The sequence below is a fragment of the Delphinus delphis genome, chromosome 5, assembly GCF_949987515.2.
Source record: "Delphinus delphis chromosome 5, mDelDel1.2, whole genome shotgun sequence".
NCBI classification, from domain to species: Eukaryota; Metazoa; Chordata; class Mammalia; order Artiodactyla; family Delphinidae; genus Delphinus; species Delphinus delphis.
In genome coordinates, this window is record NC_082687.1 from 105,891,975 (window position 1) to 105,913,690 (window position 21,716).

A 21,716-nucleotide genomic window follows, 5' to 3' on the forward strand; every position below is an offset into this window, starting at 1 on the left:
CTATGTATGGCCAAAAATTAGGATATTCCCCTGTATAGTTTATTTCCTAATTAAGGCAGAATTGTGTTTTTTTGAAACAGGTAAATTGGGGGAGAACATATAAAATTATGAAGAAATGATTTGTAGATTTGTTAAATTTTCTGTTCTCTAATCTTGTGTTGAGGTCTGATGAATGCTATAGCTTTAATGCGTATAAAGCAGTAGACTGAAAGTTGGGGTCATCCAAATTCTTATTCAAAATGCTCTTCGTGGGCGTGGGATCTGTTGTCCTGAATGTTGGTGTTACAAACATGCAGAGTTGGAGAGCTGTCTATGAATAGAGTTTGCCAGGCTAATATTAACTTTTTTGACAATGAGAAATTTGTGAAATTTAGGGTTGGGGTATGGAGAACATCTTAGAGTTACTTTTTTCCTAGCTAGAGATTAGGGTTAGAAGGTAGAAGTACAGTGTCAGGGAGGACCATTCCCTTTCATCTATGTACCTGGCATTTATCACCTGGAAAGAGGTGCCTGTATCATGCTTAAGAGACTGTCTGACGATATGCCAGAAGATAGGGATGCCTTTGGCTAATAAGGAGGCTCAGTTCCTTTGGGTTTCTTATCCCTCATTTTCCCTAACTCTGTCCAAAGCCCAGGATGGACTCCAAATCTGTAACCTGTGTTTAGCAGGCAAGAAAAGTCATCCCCGAATAGTTCAGTTTCTTTGGTTTATACTAGTCACAATTTTATAAAATCATTAGGGTGCTTATGATCCTTAACCATGCCTGATAATCACTGAGACCCCTCAGTAGAGCGTAGTGTCACTGAGAGCCCTCAGGTGAACTGAAGCAGTGGTCTGGGACAAGTTGCAGGAGAGAGTTCTACAGTTGTGAATTCTCACCAAGTGGCTTTGCTGGTGAGATTGCATGTGTTAACCACTGTGGCTCTTTACAGTGGCTGTCGGGAAGCAGGTTATCAGGAAAAAATGGGACAGATTTTTCTATATTATGTGCTACTAATGAATCCTATTTTAGTGCTTTTTAGTGGGGTTTATACCACAAAACAATACATGTAGGGCATTTATTTTTGGCAGCTTTCACAAAAAAACGTGGTGATGGTTGCCTATGAAAATTTCCTTATGTGTCAATAGAGAATAGATTCCAGAAACTTTCTGGAAATAATCTTCTCCGTGTTTAAAATTGCTTTGATTTAAAATGCAGTTTTGTATAGTTTTAAAATGCAAATTTTAGAATATGGGGCATTGGCTAAAATTTCATGCTAAGAAGTCTTACTTAATGGCTATACATACTGATAACATAAAACTTGCTAAATCTATGTGTGTCAAGGCCGATTTAAGTTAAGTAAGAGAAATGTGACCCAACTTAAGATATTATGAACAAAAATAAACTATACAGAACTGTTGGATGCTTGGTACTAACATAACTACTTAGAAAACAATGACGTTTGCTATTCTTTATTAGCTTGTTTTACCTCTGTTTAAAATCATTTGATATTTTTTCTTGATAAATTAGATTTTTCAAAATTGGCATTTAAAGAGTATTAAAGAAACGGTATCCTTTTATATTTTTCCCTTCTCATACATAATCCTAGTCATAAACAGTTTTCTTTAATATGTGATCCAGAATTAATTTGCAATTTATACTTTGATTTATTTTCAGCTTTTTGCTTAGATTGTGCCTGATATATTTCATTACTTTTTTTTAAGAAATGTATCAACATCAAGATATGGTGAGTTCTTTTAAAGTTATAAACCTAACCAACATACAAAAAAACCTCTAACAGGCAAATGTAATGTGTACCTTTAAAAGTACAGAGCAATCATTCTGGATCGATAGTTAGATTATTACTTTAATTGAATCAAATTGGACTTAGAATTATTTTCTTCTAATATTACCTAAAAGAAGGCTCCATTCACCTAATTTTAAATTACACAAATAAATACACAAATGGAAAGTTAAAAGTCTTTCCTCTTTAAAGCATATTTCATGCTTTAAAGAGGAAAGACATTAATCCAAAAGAGAAGTCATACAATCATCTCTTCCCTTACCTCTAGGATCTCTAGGTTGGTCGAATGCTGACCATTACTAGTAGTGTTTCAAGTTTCTTCCATTTACTTTCATTAAAATGGGTAATTTACGTATCTGCAAGTGAAATGGCTGAGCTTTCACACTAATTCTTGTTGCTATTGACAACCAAAGCAGCCATGCAAGAAGAAAATGCTGTGGAAGGAAAGAAAAAAAAAAACCTTAATATTTCCTCCGCAAAGTTGGAGAGAAAAGGGAACACACAGTATGTAAGAAACAGGTAAGTAAAGATATATCAATTTAAAAACTACCAGACTTGGTTACTAATTTATCAAAAGTTTTAATTTTTTTCAGATATTTTGTCCAACACTCATTTAAATAAAAGGATACTGTCTCTTGGAACCAAAAATTAATATTCTGAAAATGAAAAATTGGATTGGAAGGTACCGTGTCACAAAAGGTCTGAAATACTTTAATTTAGAATTTGAACTATGAAAGAATAGCACAACTTCAATTATTGGTTAATATTTTTGTTACAAAATGTTTTTTAATGACAAAATGGTGACTAAAATATTACTATTTTGAACATGTCCTAGATTTTTTTGTTTGTTTCAGAAAAGCACTGAAAGTTGCATATGTGTAAGTCTCCGGGAATGTAACAAGTTGATAAATACCCAAGTCCAGCCTCCTTACAGAGAAAAGATCTGGAATTTCTTTTTTTGGACATTTGTTTTGCAGCTTTCTACGTCTTAAGGCAGAGAATAGCCAGGATAAGGTGCCAGCTCAAAGGTTAGATGAACATATTTTTTGAAATAATTTTGGCTAATCTATGTCTTGAAAGACATACAGTACTTCTAAATAATAACTTTACAAAGTTATTAATAAAACTTAACACTAGTTGTGTTTTTGAGTTGCTTTTGGTGGTGGTGGGGAACTATATTCCTTAGAGATGTGTTTCTTCTGTTCATAATTTTATTTCAGTTATTACATTAAACTTTTCCCTTTCAGTTTATAATTCCTTTCTCCTGTTTTATGAATCTAATAAATTGACCTCCATTCTAACCTAAAGGACAGTTTATGTTTTTAATACTTAAAGAAGCAAAAAATAAAAATAAAAAGTCCACCAAATGAAATTACTAACACCATCCTATCATTAACCTGAGGGAATTGTATCTCATATTCATTAATTCTCCATGGAAAGAATCAGGTAAGAAATATTTTTATTGTATAAGATATGTAAGATGTTATAATAGCACCTCGTAGTATTCATGCTATTGTTTTGGTGCGTAAAGTGTTTCTTGTTTTAAATATTTTTGGAAGTGAACAGTGTTACCTAACAAATCACCCTTTTGATACTTCTGTGGAAATTTTTGGTGAAATATGCGAAATTCTATTTGATGGAGTTGGGGCCAAGAAGACAATGTACTTTAAACTGATAGATGGAAGATACTATGACATGTCAGAGAAAATGTTTTTAAGGGGAGATTTTAATAAAATCACTTGGGAACAAAATTGATAGTTCTAGAAATAAAAGTTAAGAAATTTCTCTGTTCAGGGACACTTAAAAAACCAAAGCATATGTATCTTATATTTACTATCAGCTATAGTATTAACTAGCAGAGCTATTGCAGAGGTTAAGGAGGTCATGACAAAGAGTATAATGTGGGCTTTGTCACCAACAGATGTGGATTCAGGACCTGTTCCTGTGACTCACCAACTATGACATACTAGATATTTTACTTAAATCTTCTGAGCCACAATTTCCTAGTCTTTAAACCTACTTGGCAAGATTGTTGCTGGCCATAAGGAGAATGCCTATTGCAGAATGGTTCTTGATAAATGTTTGCTATTATTATTGTATGGTCAATATAAAGAATACAAATGAACTTTGAAACAGTGTTTTATTTTTACTAGGGTCCATGGTGGCATCCATGGTATAGCATATTTTAAAATACATTTTGTTTACCATGCCCATCGTTTGGAAAAAACCCATTGGAAGTAGTAGAAGATTTCTCAGATTATTCATGTCTAAAATAAAAACTGTCATTGGATGACCATCTGTGCTTTTGAACCATTCCTTTTCCACTTCTTTAATAACATCCATTTGCAAATGTCAGAGTGAAGTAGGCTTTGGTTACCAAACCCAAGGAAAAGGAACTGGAAGGATCGAGAATTGAATTGTGGAATTACATGTAGAGTTACTTAGTCATTTATTTGACACACATTTGAGAGTTTACTAGAGGCAAGGAGCTAAGTTAGGGGCTGGCAGAGATACAGAGATTAGTAAAACATGGACTCTTGCTTGGGAGGAGCTGATTTGGTAAGATGGTTGTCTCTTATTCCTTCCAGGATTCTAAAGTAGGCAAGAGTTAAGCATAAAGAGTTGAGGCTGTTTAGAGGAAGAATTACTTCCTGCTGGCGAGGATCAAGGAAGATTTCACAGACTCAGTAGTGTTCAGTTGATTCATTCATTCAACAGCTACATACTGAGGGCGATTACCTGTCTGATCCTGTGCCAGCCACTGCAGATACATTAGGAAGATGAAGCTACAGGCATTTATGTCATTCCCTGTCAATGTTGAAGGCCCACAGATGAAGACAATATTGGATGAGAGGTGTGTTTTGAGATAGGATATTGTGAGAGCACGTCTCAGTGGGCAGTATCCCCACCCAAGAGTGATGGACTGGCGGCCTGGCTAAATCCCGAGGGATAAGTAAGTCAAGTAAAGGGCACCCCGGCCAGACAGAAAAATGCACTGAAACCTCAGAAGCCAGAGTGAGAGGCACATTCCAGGAAATGTAAGAACCTTCATTTGGCATTGGGGTATGTGTTTGAAGGATATCTGATGAGAGATGCTGTGGGAGAGGTAGGAATGGGCTGACTCATGGAAGGCCTTTGATGTCATCTTACATAGAGTAGGGTTTATCCCAAGGTTGCAGAGGGACATTGTACAGATTTTAAGCAGGGGAATTACGTAATCAGATTTATGTTTCATAACTTATAAGCTGGTGCCAGTGGGTCGGATCTAGCATACAGGTGAATTTGATTTTGCTCACAGAGAGTGTTAAGATTTTTCGAAATAGTCGCCAGTGTTTCTGAGGAAAAGTGGGTATCAGGCTTTGTTGATAAATCAGTAGCTCTGCGTTGCTGCACGGAATTGGTGGGCTGGAGTTGCTTAGCGTTGCCCCATTTGGAGAAGCATGTACTCCTTTTTATCATAGGGCTCACTGCTTCAGGCAGATGCCCAGGATCTGTAGGCATTTGGGGTTCTGGGGCCAATTTCTGAACATTTTGCTGATTGGCAATTAAGAGATAGCCTTTTGAGGCTCGGGACTAGAGGCTGTTACAGTAAACCTGGTGAGAAATTGAGTTTTAAGCAGTATTGGTGGGACCAGAGGGAAGACTAGGGATTGAAAGATAGAAAAAGAAAGGATGGGGAAGCATGCTTTAGGACAGTGCTGGGGAGTGCAGGCTTCGTAGACAGACTTGGCTGCTACCAGACCTGTGTTTTTGAGAAACTTACCTAACCTTCCTGAGCAATAGCTTCTTTTTTGGTAAAATATAGATAAGAGCCCTACCTTACGGGGTTTTTATGAGGATCAAATGAGAAAATGCAAAACACTTAGTTCAGTAACTGGTTCCCATTGATTCACATTCAGGAAAATGGTGGCTGGTGGTGGTGAGGATGGTTGTAAGGAAGATGGACTCCAGGATGATGCCTGCGTTTCTGGTGTGTGATTTGGTGAGCTAGAGAACATGGGAGAAAGTGCAGATGAAGACTTCAGTGTTGGATGTGATATGTGTGAAGTGCTTATGAGACTTTGAAGTGGAGAGATGTGATACGTGGTTGGATTCCAGGGCCTGGAGCTCAGGGGCGCGATGTGAGAAGGGCACAGGCTGTGATTTGATGATCTCTCCACCCCTGTCCTACCCAAACCTTCCTTCCCCTCCGTCACCTTCAGTCAACATTAATGATCCTCACAACTACCTCCATAGAGGATCAACGTTACACAGTATCAGAAGAATGTGGGAGAGGTAAAATACTATATTGCCTGTTGGCTGAAATGTTCTCTGAGAGTTTTCAATTCTTGAAAAACTTTCCTTCCAGTTTACCATTTTGGCCTCCAGCCGAAAGAAATGAGTAATTCAATATTTGTTTATATCAAAGGCTGAAAAACATCATACTCTACAAACATTCTATCTTCTTTTTTGGTTGGATTTTTCTGTTTCCCATCACTATCACTCCTAAAAGCAAATTTTCAACTAAAAGTAAATCATTGTTAGGAATGAATGACTGTACTTATGTTTGAAATTTATATTCTTTCTTAGCTGAACATACTGAGAATCAGCCCTGCCTCCAGGCCTGGCTCAGATGCCACCTCCCCCTTTCTTTCTTCCTGATTTTAGCGGCAGGAAGTCTCTTCTTTCTCTACATTTAGTTATTAACACTGGCACGGGGCCTATCTCATCCTGCCCTACGTTGTGGTTACTTGTGGATTTATACCATTTGTTCTGCTAGGCTGTTAGTTCCATGAAGCTGGGGACTGTTTCTTATACATCTTTAGCTTCTGCAGTGCCTAGTCTAGCTCAGTCAGTACTTTGAAGGTATAAGGACCAGGCACTTCTGTACAAAAGGCCTAAAAAGTGTGAACATGATGTAATCTTAATAAGCAGATTGTAGTTTTAGGAAAGACTGTTTACTGAGAAAATAAATATATTTAATTTGTCTGCCTATCTTACGACCTTATTACATATTAGAGATCTTAACTCTTTTTTTTTTTTTTTTTTTTTGCGGTATGCGGGCCTCTCACTGTTGTGGCCTCTCCCGTCGCGGAGCACAGGCTGCGGACGCGCAGGCTCCGCGGCCATGGCTCACGGGCCCAGCCGCTCCGCGGCATGTGGGATCCTCCCGGACCGGGGCCCGAACCCGTGTCCCCTGCATCGGCAGACGGACTCTCAACCATTGCGCCACCAGGGAAGCCCTAGAGATCTTAACTCTTGATGAAGCTTCTTAAAAGAAATCTATTTACATGCTTGAAAACACATAAAGTGTAATCTGATTGTGTCATCTACTGCTTACAATCCATTACTGTTCGCCGTTATGGATAGAATGCTGATTCCCTGAGTACGAGAGTCTTCAGGCTGATGATTGCCTTATTTTAAAAAGGACTTTTTTGCAATGTGGACCCAATCCCAGTGGACTGCCCTCTCATTGCCAGACCCTCTGCTGCTTCATGCCTCTCTGGCTTTGCTTATGCTGCTTGTTCTGAATAAGGCCCTTCACCCAGCCACATGGTGAATTCCTACTCACCCTTTAAGATTCAGTTCACATTTCTTCCTGCCGCCTTTCCTGACATTTTTCCTACTCCCTCCTGTCTGCAGAGAAATTCTTCCTTCTATATTCTTTTAACACCTTGTACACCTGTCATGTCTGTCTTTGTCAGGAGACTGTATGAGATTTCAGAGCAGGCACTGTGTATTTAAAGAGCTCAAAGCTAGTGGGGGAGCAGGATAAGAAGAATAACTGTGATAATAAAGCATGATATATGTGTATATATCAATATATGTGTATAAAATTTATGGCAGGGGTATGCACAGAGGTTTAGGAAAGTGCTGAGGAGGGCTCCAAATTCAGGAGGGGCAAAAGCAAATACTGTTTAAGCTGGGTATTGAAGTCTGTCTAGATGTTAGTCCATCCGACAAGGGGAAGAATGACATTCCATGTAAAAGCATGCAAGTATTAGAGTATGTTACTTCCTGAGAACTGCCATCAGTTGGTCTGTTTGTGGATATGATTGGAGATGAGGCTGGTGGGACAGACAGGAGTCAAATTATGAACTGTGGGGTTGAATGCCATACTGAGAGTTTGAACCGGTATGATAAGTGTAATGATAAGTAAACATAGTGAGGACTCAGTGAGTATAAGGGGGAGAGTGACATGGTGAAACCCCCAGTTTTTTTTTTTTTTTAGATGTTGGGGGTAGGAGTTTATTTATTTATTTATTTTTGCTGTGTTGGGTCTTCGTTTCTGTGCGAGGGCTTTCTCTAGTTGTAGCAAGTGGGGGCCACTCTTCATCGTGGTGCGCGGGCCTCTCACTATTGCGGCCTCTCCCTTTGCGGAGCACAGGCTCCAGACGTGCAGGCTTAGTAGTTGTGGCTCACGGGCCCAGTCGCTCCGTGGCACGCGGGACCCTCCCAGACCAGGGCTTGAACCCGTGTCCCCTGCACTAGCAGGCAGACTCCCAACCACTGCGCCACCAGGGAAGCCCCACCCCCAGTTCTTAATACAGTTTCTTAGACACTGTAGCTATTCCTCTTTGTCATTCTTATAATTCTCATTATAGATAACATTATATTGAGCTCTTACTATGAGATGGGTACTGTTGTAAGTACTTTATTTGGATTTTCTCATTTAATCATCCCAGTAAACCTATGGGTAAATTCTATATGCACCATGTTGCTTTACTATTTTGTAAGTAAAAAATGGCAGTGCTGACAACTTCCCCTGGTTCAACCTATGATCCTCATTTTAGATCAGAGAGAAGCTGGGTAATCTGCATGGGTCACTCATTTCCCAAGTGGTAGAGCTGGGACCCAGCAGTCTAACTCCAGCATGTGTGCCTTACCCTCTTCTCTAGAGTGCACTAAGTGAGCAACAGCTCACATGTTAAGAAATATTTGTCAAAGTATACATATTATCTACTCATGTTTATAATTTTTTTCCCATTTTTATGTTTGAAAATTTCAAATCCACAGAGGAATTGAAAGTATAGCAACAGTAAATAGCCATATACTCTTCATGTACAGTTGTTAACATATCACATATTTGCATGTATGCACACTCTTCTCTCTCTCTCTCTCTCTCTCTCTCTATATATATACACACACACACACATATACACACTCACACATATACACATATTAGTGAGCCATTGGAAAGTAACTTACGACATAATGGCTCTTTGTACCTATATCCTTCAGCATGCATACCATTATCACACTTCAGAAATGTAACAAACAGTCCATAATTAGATTTCCCAAATTACCTCCAGATGATTTTTATGGTTTTTTTCTGATCCAGGTCCAATCAAGGATTACATATTTCATTTAGTTGACATTCCTCTTTGGTCTTCTTTAATTCAGAAGAGTTCTAGATCTACTATTTTTTTTCCTTCTTGACAATAACATTTTTCAAGAGTCCAGGTCAACTGCTTGGTAGAATATTGCACAATCTAAATTTGTCTAAGGTTTCCTCATTATTAGATACTAGTTAAACCTTTTTTGCAAGAATATTACTAGGTGATCATATATTATAACATTCCCATTGCACATAATGTCAGTTTGTTCTATTACTGGTGGTGCTAAGTTTGATCACTAGATTAAGGTTCTGACTACCAGATTTTTCCACTGAAAGGCACCTTCTTCTCTTTGTAATTAGTAAGTAATTTATGGGGTGATACATTGAAACTGTTTGAATATCCTGTTCCCCAACAAACTTTTGGATAATTTTTGCTCAAATTATTTGATGGTGGTTATAAAGTTGTTTTTTTCAGATTCTGTCATTCCTTCTGCGTGTTCACTGGCATTCTGTAAAGAGGAGCTCTGTTCTCTTCTTTTTTAGAATCACTTTGGACCCGTGGGTTCTTTTATTATTCAATTGTTATCAATTACTATTCTTATTCTTCTTGGTGCTCAAATTATCCCAAATTTGGCCAGTGGGAACACTTCCAAGCAGCTCCTGTGTCCTTTTCACTTGTTTCCCTCATTCTTTCAGTATGTCCTTGCTTTTTGTCACAGCAAAACATTTCAGCCTCTCTGCCCCAGCCCTGATTCCTTTTATTGTGGGACGGTATTTAGAAACAAAGATCTGGAGACTTCCCTAGTGGTCCAGTGGTTGAGACTTCGCCTTCCAATGCGGGGGTCTGGGTTCGATCCCTGGTCGGGGAGCTGGGATCCCACATGCCTTGCGGCCAGAAAACCAAAACATAAAGAACAGAGCCAATATTGTAACAAATTCAATGAAGACTTTAAAAATGGTCCAGGTCAAAAAAAAATCTTGACAAAAAAAAGAAACAAAGATCTGGGTGTTATGTGTGCTCATTGCTACTGTTACCCTACTTAAAAAAACAAAAACAAAAATCTACTTCCCACTTCCTGATAAGTAATAACACTTTCTGATGTGTTCTTAAAGTCTCATTTGGCATTAATCTAAATTCCACTCTTGTACCACAATGAAAACAGAAAGAAAAGTTAAAATTTCAAGTAAACCAAAAATGACAATACTTTTCAGAAGATAATTCTTAAGTGGAAATGGATACTGTTTAATTATGGTGAATAAAAGTTAGCTTGAGATTCAAAGATGCAGATGCCGATGCAGGCACTTATTTTCTTTGGTCTACTTCAGGAATTAAAAGTTAAATAGAGATTAAATAGGTACTTGAGAAATTTGAATTGGATTTTCCCAAAGACAAAAATAAAATAAGGTAGCCAGACAGCTCTTGGGATATAACATTATATAGAGCAGAAATCCTTATTTATTTTAACATCATACTCTAAATTATTAATCAATTGGTTGACTCAATATTTGACTGTAGTTTATGATTAGTTTAAATTCTTAATAAAAATAATGTTACTTAAAATATGAGAACAAAAATAATCATAGTTGTAGTAATATATCAGAAGAGATAACAATTCTGTACTTCATTAATGATTCAAAATCTGGGTTCTGCACAAAACAAGCAGTAGAGCAAAGAGATTATTTTATGTTGAAACATTCTGGCAGGGTTACTTTAATTTTCTTAACTTACAGATTGTATTCTTAACTGCAACTTTTCCTTCCTAGAAATGTAAACTAAATACCTTTATGCCTTTAATTACCTTTGATATTCTCTATCCCTCTCATCCTTTCCTGTTTAATATTACTATGATCTCACTCTCTTCCAAATCCACTCAAAAAGCTGGGTTTCTGGCCTTTTTCTGACTACCAGAAGTATTAGCAGATTCTCCATGGAACTGGGATAAGAAATTTTTACTGAAATCGGGCAAGTCACTTAACTTTCTGTGCTTTTGCTTGTCTGCTGGTAAAATGAGGATAATGTCTGTCTCTCTCCTGCCTTATATGGATACTGTGAGGGTAAATTTAATTAGTCATGTAAAGTGGTTTTGCGTTCTGTATTCATGAGATCATTTAACAGATAGTATTTTATAGTGGTAACAATCAGAGGCCCTTTTATTTCAGTTTTTACTACAGAGGGAATTTAGATTTGAAAATAGGATATTCAACACTAGAATACAGGATATTAGGAAGGCTGGAGGGTTGTTTTCCTCTGGAGATCTTGGAATCTGTAGGATTCTTCCCTCTGGATTTGTTATATCTGTGATATAGGGAAGCTCGAGGTCCTTTCCAGTGGAGCCCTATAAAAATTCTGCCTCCATTCCTTCCAGGTCCCGTTAATATAGCAATATAGCAATGACTTGTTTAATGCCTCTTTCAGCTACTCTTTCTCTCCCAAGGCCAACTTGCATACTTTATGTCACCTGTTTCTAAGTTACAGACTCTGGAGGACAGGGTTCTTTTTTCTGCTTTTAGTGTTCCATGTCTGAATAGCAACATGATGTAGATTGCAAAAATTACAAATGATTCTTAGGATTCGAAAGACAATCTTATTTACATTAAGAAAATCATTTTTGGGCTTCCCTGGTAGCACAGTGGTTAAGAATCCGCCTGCCAATGCAGAGGACACGGGTTCGAGCCCTGGTCTGGGAAGATCTCACACGCCGCAGAGCAACTAAGCCCATGAGCCACAACTACTGAGCCTGAGCTCTAGAGCCCATGAGCCACAGTTACTGAGCCCGTGTGCCACAACTACTGAAGCCTGCGCGCCTAGAGCCCACGCACTGCAACGAAGAGTAGCCTCCGCTTACCACAGCTAGAGAAAGCCCACAAGCCCAACACAACCAAAAATAAAAATAAACTAAAAAAGAAAGAAAAAAAATCATTTTCAAGTTACAACAACACCTGAGGTTGAGTTGGCTTTTCCCTTGTCACTTTCTAGAGCCACCACCTGCTTGGGCAACTCAACATGTCCTTATTTTTTTTACAAATGTTGGCACTTGACTCCCAAGTGTGATTAGATTACCTAAGAAATATTATATAGAACTGATGTGGGAGTTTAATTTTCCCCCAACTTATTTGATAACATTGTCCAACTCAGTGTCAGAAAACATTGTCCAACTCTCAGAACCCCAGTTACATCAGTTAGGATGAATTTTTAAGAGTAAAGTCTTAGATTGCAGTCAAACAGAAGAGGCTTGGAACATGTGACATTAAAGAGCTATGTTTGCTTTGCCAGTTGAGACATGTTTCTTTTTCTAGTTAAAGTAATGACTTAGGGGTTATTTTAAGGGCACTTTGGAGATCGTGTTGCAGGAATGTTAGAGAGTGAATTTTGAGTGTGATTTGCCCATTTGACCTTAATTCCAGCATCTGATTTTGGGGGAAAAAGAATCTGTCATTAATTGACTACCTGTGATCCTCACCTGAATTTTATTTCTTGAGCTGCCAAAGCATATGTGGATGCTAGTGGCCAGTGGACCAAATGTGGCCCAACTTCTTGTCACTGATCCATGTGGAGGTCAGAGAAACAATGCTGACTTTTGTGATTAAACTATAGCAACAACAGACACATTCTTTCCTACAAATCAGTGTCTCATCTATTTTTGATGTTTTGAGAAGATCATTCTAAAATAGACTACTAAAGATAGTCCACTTATTTTATTTCTTTCCTGACCTATTCACAGAAGATTGTGAAGGTTGGTGTGTGCTGGCCACTAAGAACTCACATTACAGTGAAGTGGGTTGTCAAAATGTGGGTCTGAACATGAAGTTGGGAATCATTTTCCTCTAGTCTCAAGGTGGCTAAGTATTTTCTCATCTAATTTTTAGATGTAGAAATGAAATTCTTTAGATACTTCTAAAGTATATGATATTATAGGTATAAGATAACTTTGACAAATTTTATTTCTTTACTAAGATTTAATCATAACATTTCTGTCCTGTGTATCCAAAGAAAGCATTTGTTGGCTTGATGGTAAACACAGATTAAGTCCAGATTCCTCAACCTTGTGCTCAAGGATAGTTAGGAATTGTAATTGTAACTGTATTGTAATTGTGTTCGGCTACAAGTAACACTGACACAAAGACCAGTGTCCTAAATTACTTGGATGGCCATTTAGGGTTAATATTATGACTTCCAGCTTTGCCTCTTTTCCATTTCAAGATTCACCTCATGATCACAAAGTAGCTGCTGTAGTTCAGCCATGACTTCCATATTCCAGGCAAGAAGACAGGAGCCACCTGTCAGCCACCTTTTTTTTTTTTTAACATCTTTATTAGAGTATAATTGGTTTACAATAGTGTGTTAGTTTCTGCTTTATAACATAGTGAATCAGCTATACATTTACATATATCCCCATATCTCCTCCCTCTTGCGTCTCTTTCCCACCCTTCCTATCCCACCCCTCTAGGTGGTCACAAAGCACCGAGCTGATTTCCCTGTGCTATGCAGCTGCTTCCCACTTGCTATCTGTTTTACATTTGGTAGTGTATGTAAGTCCATGCCACTCTCTCACTTCGTCCCAGCTTACCCTTCCCCCTCCCCACGTCCTCAAGTCCATTCTCTATGTCTGCGTCTCTATTCCTGTCCTGCCCCTAAGTTCTCCTCCATAACCAATTTTTTTCTTTTTAGATTCCATATATATGTGTTAGCATATGGTATTTGTTTTTCTCTTTCCGACTTACTTCACTCTGTATGACAGACTCACCTTTTTAAGTAGCTTTTAAGTTCCAAAAGCCCCACCCAATAACTTCTGATTACATACAATTGACCAGAATTTAGTCTCTTGGCTACCCAAATATGTCAGGGAGGATAGGGAATAATTTTCCACTGCTGACTCATTATCCCCTCCAGAAAAAAAAAAAAAAGCCATTCTGTTTTCAAGAAGAAGGAGAAAATAGTACTAGTAAGCACCCAGCAGTTTCTGCCACCAGTGCTTTTTAAGACCTGCCTTAGCCCTGTCTTTTGCTGCCATCCACTGTTCTAAGCACTTTGTACTGTAGCTCCACCAGAGCCGTGGTGCTCCCTGAGAACTCCCTTCATTGTCCTTCCCCATCCTTTGCTCATAGTTTGAAAGGCTTTGTCTCCCATCCCAACTATCACTGCCTCTTACCTCTAAGGCGTTGCTCAGATCACATTTCCTTTTTTTTTTTAACATCTTTATTGGAGTATAATTGCTTTACAGTGGTGTGTTAGTTTCTGCTTTATAACAAAGTGAATCAGTTATACATATACATATATCCCCATATCTCTTCCCTCTTGCGTCTCCCTCCCTCCCACCCTCCCTATCCCACCCCTCTAGGTGGTCACAAACCACCGAGCTGATCTCCCTGTGCTATGCGGCTGCTTCCCACTAGCTGTCTGTTTTACATTTGGTAGTGTATATATGTCCATACTACTCTCTCACTTTGTCACAGCCTACCCTTCCCCCTCCCCATATCTTTAAGTCCATTCTCTAGTAGGTCTGTGTCTTTATTCCCGTCTTACCCCTAGGTTCTTCATGACCTTTTTTTTTTTTCCTTAGATTCTATATGTATGTGTTAGCATACGGTATTTGTTTTTCTCTTTCTGACTTACTTCACTCTGTATGACAGACTCTAGGTCCATCCACCTCACTACAAATAACTCAATTTCATTTCTTTTTATAGCTGAGGAATATTGCATTGTATATATGAGCCACATCTTCTTTATCCATTCATCTATCGACGGACACTTAGGTTGCTTCCATGTCCTGGCTATTGTAAATAGAGCTGCAATGAACATTTTGGTACATGACTCTTTTTGACTTCAGTCACAGTTATGATCTGCCCCTCCCCCCATCTTTTATCTCATCTATCATAGCCCTTGTTAGCTTTCAGCCAGTGTATTAAAGTTTCACAGTTAATTTTCAAATCCTCTGTGATTCCTTCATCACCCTCACTTGCCTAGCAGAATAATTGCGTGTGTTAAATATTCAGTTCATGTTTATTGGACTGAACATCACATTGCAGACCTAATGCCAGCAAGATAATAGGAGATAGTCTTTTGTGCAACCGTTTTCAAAGGGTGTTCTTTTTGTAAGAGAAAAAAAATTGGTTACATCAGCATTGTGAGTATCCTATTCCATTTAATACCTGTTGGCTAATATATAGGTCGTTGGTTACTTCAGTGAATAGTCTGTTGGGTAGACGTGCAAACAGCAGTTTGTTTGAAAATACTGGCTCCCTAAACATGTAAGAAACATTAACAGCCTGGGTCTCTTGGAATGAGGGCATTTGATGTGCCCCAGATTGGGGCACTCCACTGAGAACAAACAATGAGAAAGGGAGGGTGACAATAAAAACCTTTGTTCCTGAAGAGCACCTGAAAGTACTATAAGTGGATGCTCTTCAAGCTGGTCAGTGGGTCAAAAGGCAACACAGCCTGAGCGCCTCACGTTTGTTTCATAAATAAACTTTTTCATGATTTTTAGTGGTACTTTCTAAACTTCTTTTTCATGTTTTTGAGATGTTTTCAAATTCCAATTATTTGGGGAGGTTATTACCTAGACTTGCATTTAATTATTTTGAGGTGTTTACTTTTTCTTTTTTAATAATTTATTTTATTCAAGTGTAGTTGATATACTACTTTTTCTTTTTAAATATGGCCCTTTGGATGCCTCTGTGATAACTTGATTCATTCAGGTTGTATTCATATATAATTGTTAGAATTTATGCAACATCTTTTTTTAAGATTAAAGAAATTTCTTTCTAACTTGCATTTCTTGGTGATTGGGCCTGGAAATTACATAAAAGGTGGTTTATTTCTGGGACTTGCTTTTAAAACTGCGTATAAACCATCTACCAGGTATATAATTGACTGAAGCATAATACTGGAAGGCCTTCCTAGGTAGTGCATTTCTTCTCACAGATCTGAACAGAATTGTTTCCTGTTGAATGTCATGCCGTATCTAAAATCAGATTTTTATGAATTTCCCCATTACATTTCTCTACCATTTATACTCTGCTCACCCTTTCTCTCTGCAAACTTTTGCATTAAATACCTACCGAGCAGCAGTAAGGATTAATCATGGTACAGGGTCCAGTTGGGGTGACAAATATACAGGTAGGAAAGGCCTGAAAGTAAGACTGGCAAATAAAGCCTGTGGAGTGCCAGGCGAGGGAAGGGTTGGTGAGAGTTGAATGAGGGAATGTAGAAAACACCAAAAATAACACGCACATCAGCTTCACTGGAGTGTTAGAGTTTTGAAGGGAATGTTTGAGAATTGTCCGAAAATGGGAGCCTCTCCCAGAATGGAGAAGAGCATGGGCTAATGTGAGAGGGACTGGAGAACACAGGGTCACTGTTGACCCCACTCCACCTGGTCCTCAAGACCTGTCTGCTCTTCACTCAGGGGTTACTGAAGCCCATCCCTTCCTGTCCCAAGAACAAATCATGCCTTCTGCATGTCAGTTAGACTCCAGTCTATCCCACGTATCATCACCATGCTCACGTTCCCAGAGTTTTTATTTTATCAGGTAATCCTCCTGATGATGATGAAGTTTTCATTTATAGATAAAGTATATAATCCTCAATCTGAAATTTAGGGAACATCATCGTCTGGTACCACTCACCTATGATTGCCCACCTCTTACTCTTCCCCCAGCATTTGCCCATCTCTTTAGCTTGACAGGCCTCCCCAGTGTTCTCTAAATAAATGATGGCCTGTTTGGCTCTACAGTTCTCTATGCCTTGGGTGGTCCGCTCTCTTCTCTGTCTCCCCTGGCTTCAAGATCCAACTCAAGATCTCTCCTTTGAGGTTTTCTGTGCAACTCTGTATGGATATGCTTGTGTGATGATTTCTTCCCGAATTTCATATGTGCCACCAATTTTGCTCATACATAAATATTGCCTTGAATTTAAAACATGATTGTTTTGTCTCTTCGTCTAGACTGTAAGCTCTATGAGACCAATGACCACACTATACAATTATTTTTCATCTATTTTAGTATCTGGTGTAGCACGATACGTATATTTGGTATAGAGCGATTTCTCAATCTGGCACCATCACGTTTTGGGCTGGACAATTTGTTTCTGTCAGGGGTTACCTGAGCATTGTAGGATGTTTAGCAGCATCCCAGTATTCTACCCACTAGATGCCAGTAGCACCCTCTTCCCAGCGTGACAATAAAAAATGTCTCCATTTGTGCTAAATGCCCCATACGCAGCAGCAAAAATACCCCCTGCTGAGAATCGCGGTATAAACGGAATAAATTCTAACCAGTATCTTGGTAGGAATTGGAGACTGTGAAAAGATTTGAGTGATGAAGATTTATAGCATTTTGGGGTCTTGAAGGAAGACAGACTCAGTTGATGGAAGACAGGAAATGTAAAATAGAACTTTCTATTTTCTGTGATAGGCTGTAGAAAGTGTATTATAGATTGATGAGCAATTACGATGCAACTTAAGGTTAAGAATGGGCAAAATGACGGAAGTATTCTTAAGTTGAGGTTTCAAAAATATTTAGTTTTAGTTTTTAATTCATTTTGAACCATTTTATTCTTGGAAATACCATTTCCAATAAAATATTATTTAATGGGAAATTTATTTGGAGTTCATACTTAACCGGTATCTTTGGATTAAGAACTATGTTTTGAAGCACATTTGAGAAAATGATTTTGAAAGTATGGGTGCAGGTTATTATAAAGGGATAGCTATTGACAAACATCTGTTGTGTTTATGCATAGTTTTCCAATTTTTCTTCTATTTGGCTATTTGAGTATTGTCCTCAAGTTTAGCAAAATTTTCAGCCCCAAGTAATACACCACACACACACACACACACACACACACACACACACAACACGTGTGTGAGTCTGTAGTCTAGACAATGTTTACTGCTCCAGTACACAATGATATTGTATATTTCTATTACTCTATTGTAAGTTCTTAGTTTTTTCTTTTATTATAAAACTAGTACATGACGTAGATTCTACTTGGTTGACATGCTCCTGACCTAGAAATAATGCATGATATCCTTTTTTCACAGCTGTGTGCCAGCCACAGTGCAAACACGGTGAATGCATCGGACCAAACAAGTGCAAGTGTCATCCTGGATATGCCGGCAAAACCTGCAATCAAGGTAGGGAAACTGTGTGACACAAGTAAACAGTCACAAGCCCTCTCTATTCCTGCCTCATATAAAAATTTAAGTTCTCATGCAAACCACTTTTCTATAACTGTTGTCACCAAATATATGAGATGCCATTTTGCTGAAAGACAAAAATATAATAAGGGTAAATCTTTTAAAATCTGTTTAATCAGAGTGCAATTAAAATAATTTTATACTTTTATTCACTATTAATAATGAAAATGGATTTTGAAAAAGAGAATTGCAGCATCAGTAACCTTAGAAGCCTTACATTCTGCTTCTCCTTGTTCTTCCACTAACTAGTTGGGAAGCTTTGGCAAATTGATAGCCTCCTTGGATCTCTGTTAGATGAAAACACTTTAATACTCAGAGTCAGGTAGGAGGTTTGGCTTGAAATTTTGAGGTCCCTTCCAACTCTGAGCTCTTTGATCTTTGTGATTAAATTCCCTTCAACTGTTGACCAGTTTGTAATGTTCCTCTGAGAAGGATTTTGATTAACTTAGCAAGTTATTTTTAATTGGCGTCAGATGCTTATAAAAGCAAATCATTATTTAGCCCTCACAGTGCTTGGGTATTTTACATATATTATCTATTTTCATCACTACAATAGCATTAGGAGGTAGAGTGTTATTTATTATAATAAACTATAAATAATATTTCATTTTTCATTTGAAGAGACATCAGGGATATTCAGTGTCTTGTCCAAGTTCACAAAAGTAGTTGGTAAAAGATCTGCTATGTCAACTTAGAGCAATTGTCTATATAACTCCTGTTCTTTCTACCAGTGTAGTTTTGGATGAAGAAAACATCATTGGAAATGTGATCCTCTGACGCATCCTGCATTACAAGGCTGACAAGACTTGTCTTTTTCATTAATTTCAACCGAAAACTTTCTACCATTAGGTGTTAAAAAGAAAAATACAGAAATAAAGAAAAGATAGGGTTAGATTTCACTAGAAAGATGCAAGGATAAAAGAGTAAAACTTTTCACCTATTCCTTAAAGTAATATTCCCTAGCATTTTAAAATTTTATTTATTTATTTATTTATTTATTTGACTGTGTTGGGTCTTCGTTGCTGTGTGCGGCTTTCTCTAGTAGCAGCGAGCGTGGGCTACTCTTTGTTGCAGTGCGCAGGCTTCTCATTGCAGTGGCTTCTCTTGTGGCGGAGCACGGGTTCCACGGCACATGCGCTTCAGTAGTTGTGGCTCATGGGCTTAGTTGTTCCGTGGCATGTGGGATCTTCCCAGACCAGGGATCGAACCTGTGTCCCCTGCATTGGCAGGCGGATTCTTAACTACTGCACCACCAGGGAAGTCCTTTTCCTAGCATTTTAAATGTCAAATGAAAGAGTTATGTAGGGTGTAACTGTCCCATAGATACATAGTTGGCCTCACCTGATACAGAAATAATCTTGTTGAAATACTCTTATTCTTCAGTATCTGATACTCCTTTAAGTGTGTCATGTAAACTCATGATTTACATAGTTTTCACAAGAACTAGGAACACTGAAATTTGAAAGTATATGTAATTGTTCCTGAACCAGATGAAATCCATGTTAGTAAAATGTGACGTGTCCAATGGTAGGACAAGCTGTTTATTCTAAAGTGTGTTCTTTAGTATCAGCTACTTGACTGATAGCTGATATTTTCCAAAGTTTCTTTTCTAATAATATATTTTTTTAACTTGGAATTTACCTAACATACGTGGGTAGTATTTTCAAAATAAGTGGGGTTCTTATTATCTCAGTTCACTCTTTTAAAAACGCATTTGATTTTTCCTCTCCAGTGTAAGTTCTCAAGTAGCAGCATGTTCAGTTCTGATTATTGAGTTGTCGGTGTTCATCTGAGAGTGCCAGCATGCTTCTTTTTTTTAAGTGCTGAACGTAAACCATCAAAGGTTCCCTTAATATGTCAACACCATAAAACTTTGTTGTCCTGATGCCAGGAATGTATACATAGAAGACTTATTAAAAGCAGCCACTGTTGAGATTGCAGAGAAATTCATTTACATTTATTTGCAGGAACTACATCAACTTTAATGTGCTTCAGACACTAAAACTATCATTGGAACATGGATCCATCTCTGGGTATCTCTTATTTTCAGAAAACCAGTTTACCATGTACCTTACCCTGCAATACATACCCATTTCTCTTAAGAAAAATATAATATACTGAGTTGAAATCTTGCCTCCCAAAACTAAATATAATTAGGGGGAGGAGGATTTTATTAGTGGCAAAATGGGATTTGACACCTGTAAAAATAGTGCTGCCACTGAAGATGTAATTTCAGGTTCAGTCTTGAATATAAAATTCCAGTCCATATTAAACCTATGTGTTTTAATCATCTCTTTCTTTTCCTTCCTTACCATAAAAGCAATTGTGGCAAGTTCTTGATGGGAAGGTTTATGTTCTTTGAGAGCAGGAACCCTTTGTGGGGTCCCTTTGATTTCTAGGTTCCCGAAAACTTTTATCAAAATGATTTGCAGATGATAAGTGCACATTAAATATTTGCTTAGTGACTGTTTCATATAATGGCTTTTGGTCCTGAACACCATAGGAATGGGAAAGAGTTCCATGGAGTTGTCTGGTATAGCTCCTTAGTCTCTGAATCCGTGGACTATCTGTCAGAGTGAGAGAGGCGGCCAGGAGTGAGCCAGGTAAGTGGGAGAGCTGTCCAGAGACCCCCAGAAACGTTATTAGAGCAAATTGTCTGTATCTGCTATATAACAAATTAACTTAGACAGTTTTTTATTCAGACCATACATTTTAATAAAATGGAAAACATGCCTCAGAGATATGGGAAGTCAAATATGTTTCTTTTTTTTTTCTTTTTCTTTTTTTAAGCACAGAGGTTTTGGCGGGGGTGTTGTTTGTTTGTTTTGGGTTTTTTTGTTTGTTTGTTATTTTTTGGCCGGGCCACGAGGCATATGGGATCTTAGTTCCCCGACTAGGGATCAAACCTGTGCCCCCTGCAGTGGAAGCGTGGGGTCTTAACCAATGGACAGTCAGGGAAGTCCCTAGTTTCTTTTTTCTTGAGAGAAATGTTAAGAAGAGGTATACTTGAAATAGTTAATTTCCACAGAACTGGAAATTAACATTTGATTAAAAGTAGGTTTTGGTATAAGGCAAAAATTATATCCGCTAAAAATTGTGTTGCGAGCTGTGTGCTTTAGGAACTCACCCCCTGGAAACTTGCTTGGCTGAGTGAACAGCTTGAGTAGATGAGTGCTTTCAGAGCTGCCTGGGGAGCAGCAGGGATAGCAGGGCAGGCCCACTGTGGAACAGGCTTAAGTTAGCAGACTGGTTACAAGATTAGTGTGAATCTGCTGGTGGTGACTTTTGCTTGCCTCTGAGTTACTCTCCGGATTTGCCATAGCCAGATCATGTATCAAATCATGGCCTTGGACTGACCATATTCTGTAAGGCACAAGGTACCTTTCGTGGTAGATGAAATTCTAACCTGAACT

General features: G+C 38.2%; 1 protein-coding gene across 7 annotated transcripts in view; it reads left to right on the top strand.

Moving 5' to 3' along the window:
* NPNT (nephronectin) overlaps window positions 1-21,716 on the top strand; it is a 76,013-nt gene that overhangs the window by 13,540 nt on the left and 40,757 nt on the right. For 5 of the 7 annotated variants that reach the window (XM_060012851.1, XM_060012845.1, XM_060012848.1 and 2 more), the window contains one exon: window positions 18,148-18,240. Coding sequence is in view for 5 of the 7 variants with exons in the window: in XM_060012845.1 (XP_059868828.1) it covers window positions 18,148-18,240 (93 nt within the window). In the remaining 2 variants the exon portion in view is untranslated. Of the gene's footprint in view, window positions 1-2,762; window positions 2,814-18,147; window positions 18,241-21,716 lie in introns of all 7 variants that reach the window. The other 2 variants (XM_060012850.1, XM_060012852.1) reach the window with 1 other exon arrangement.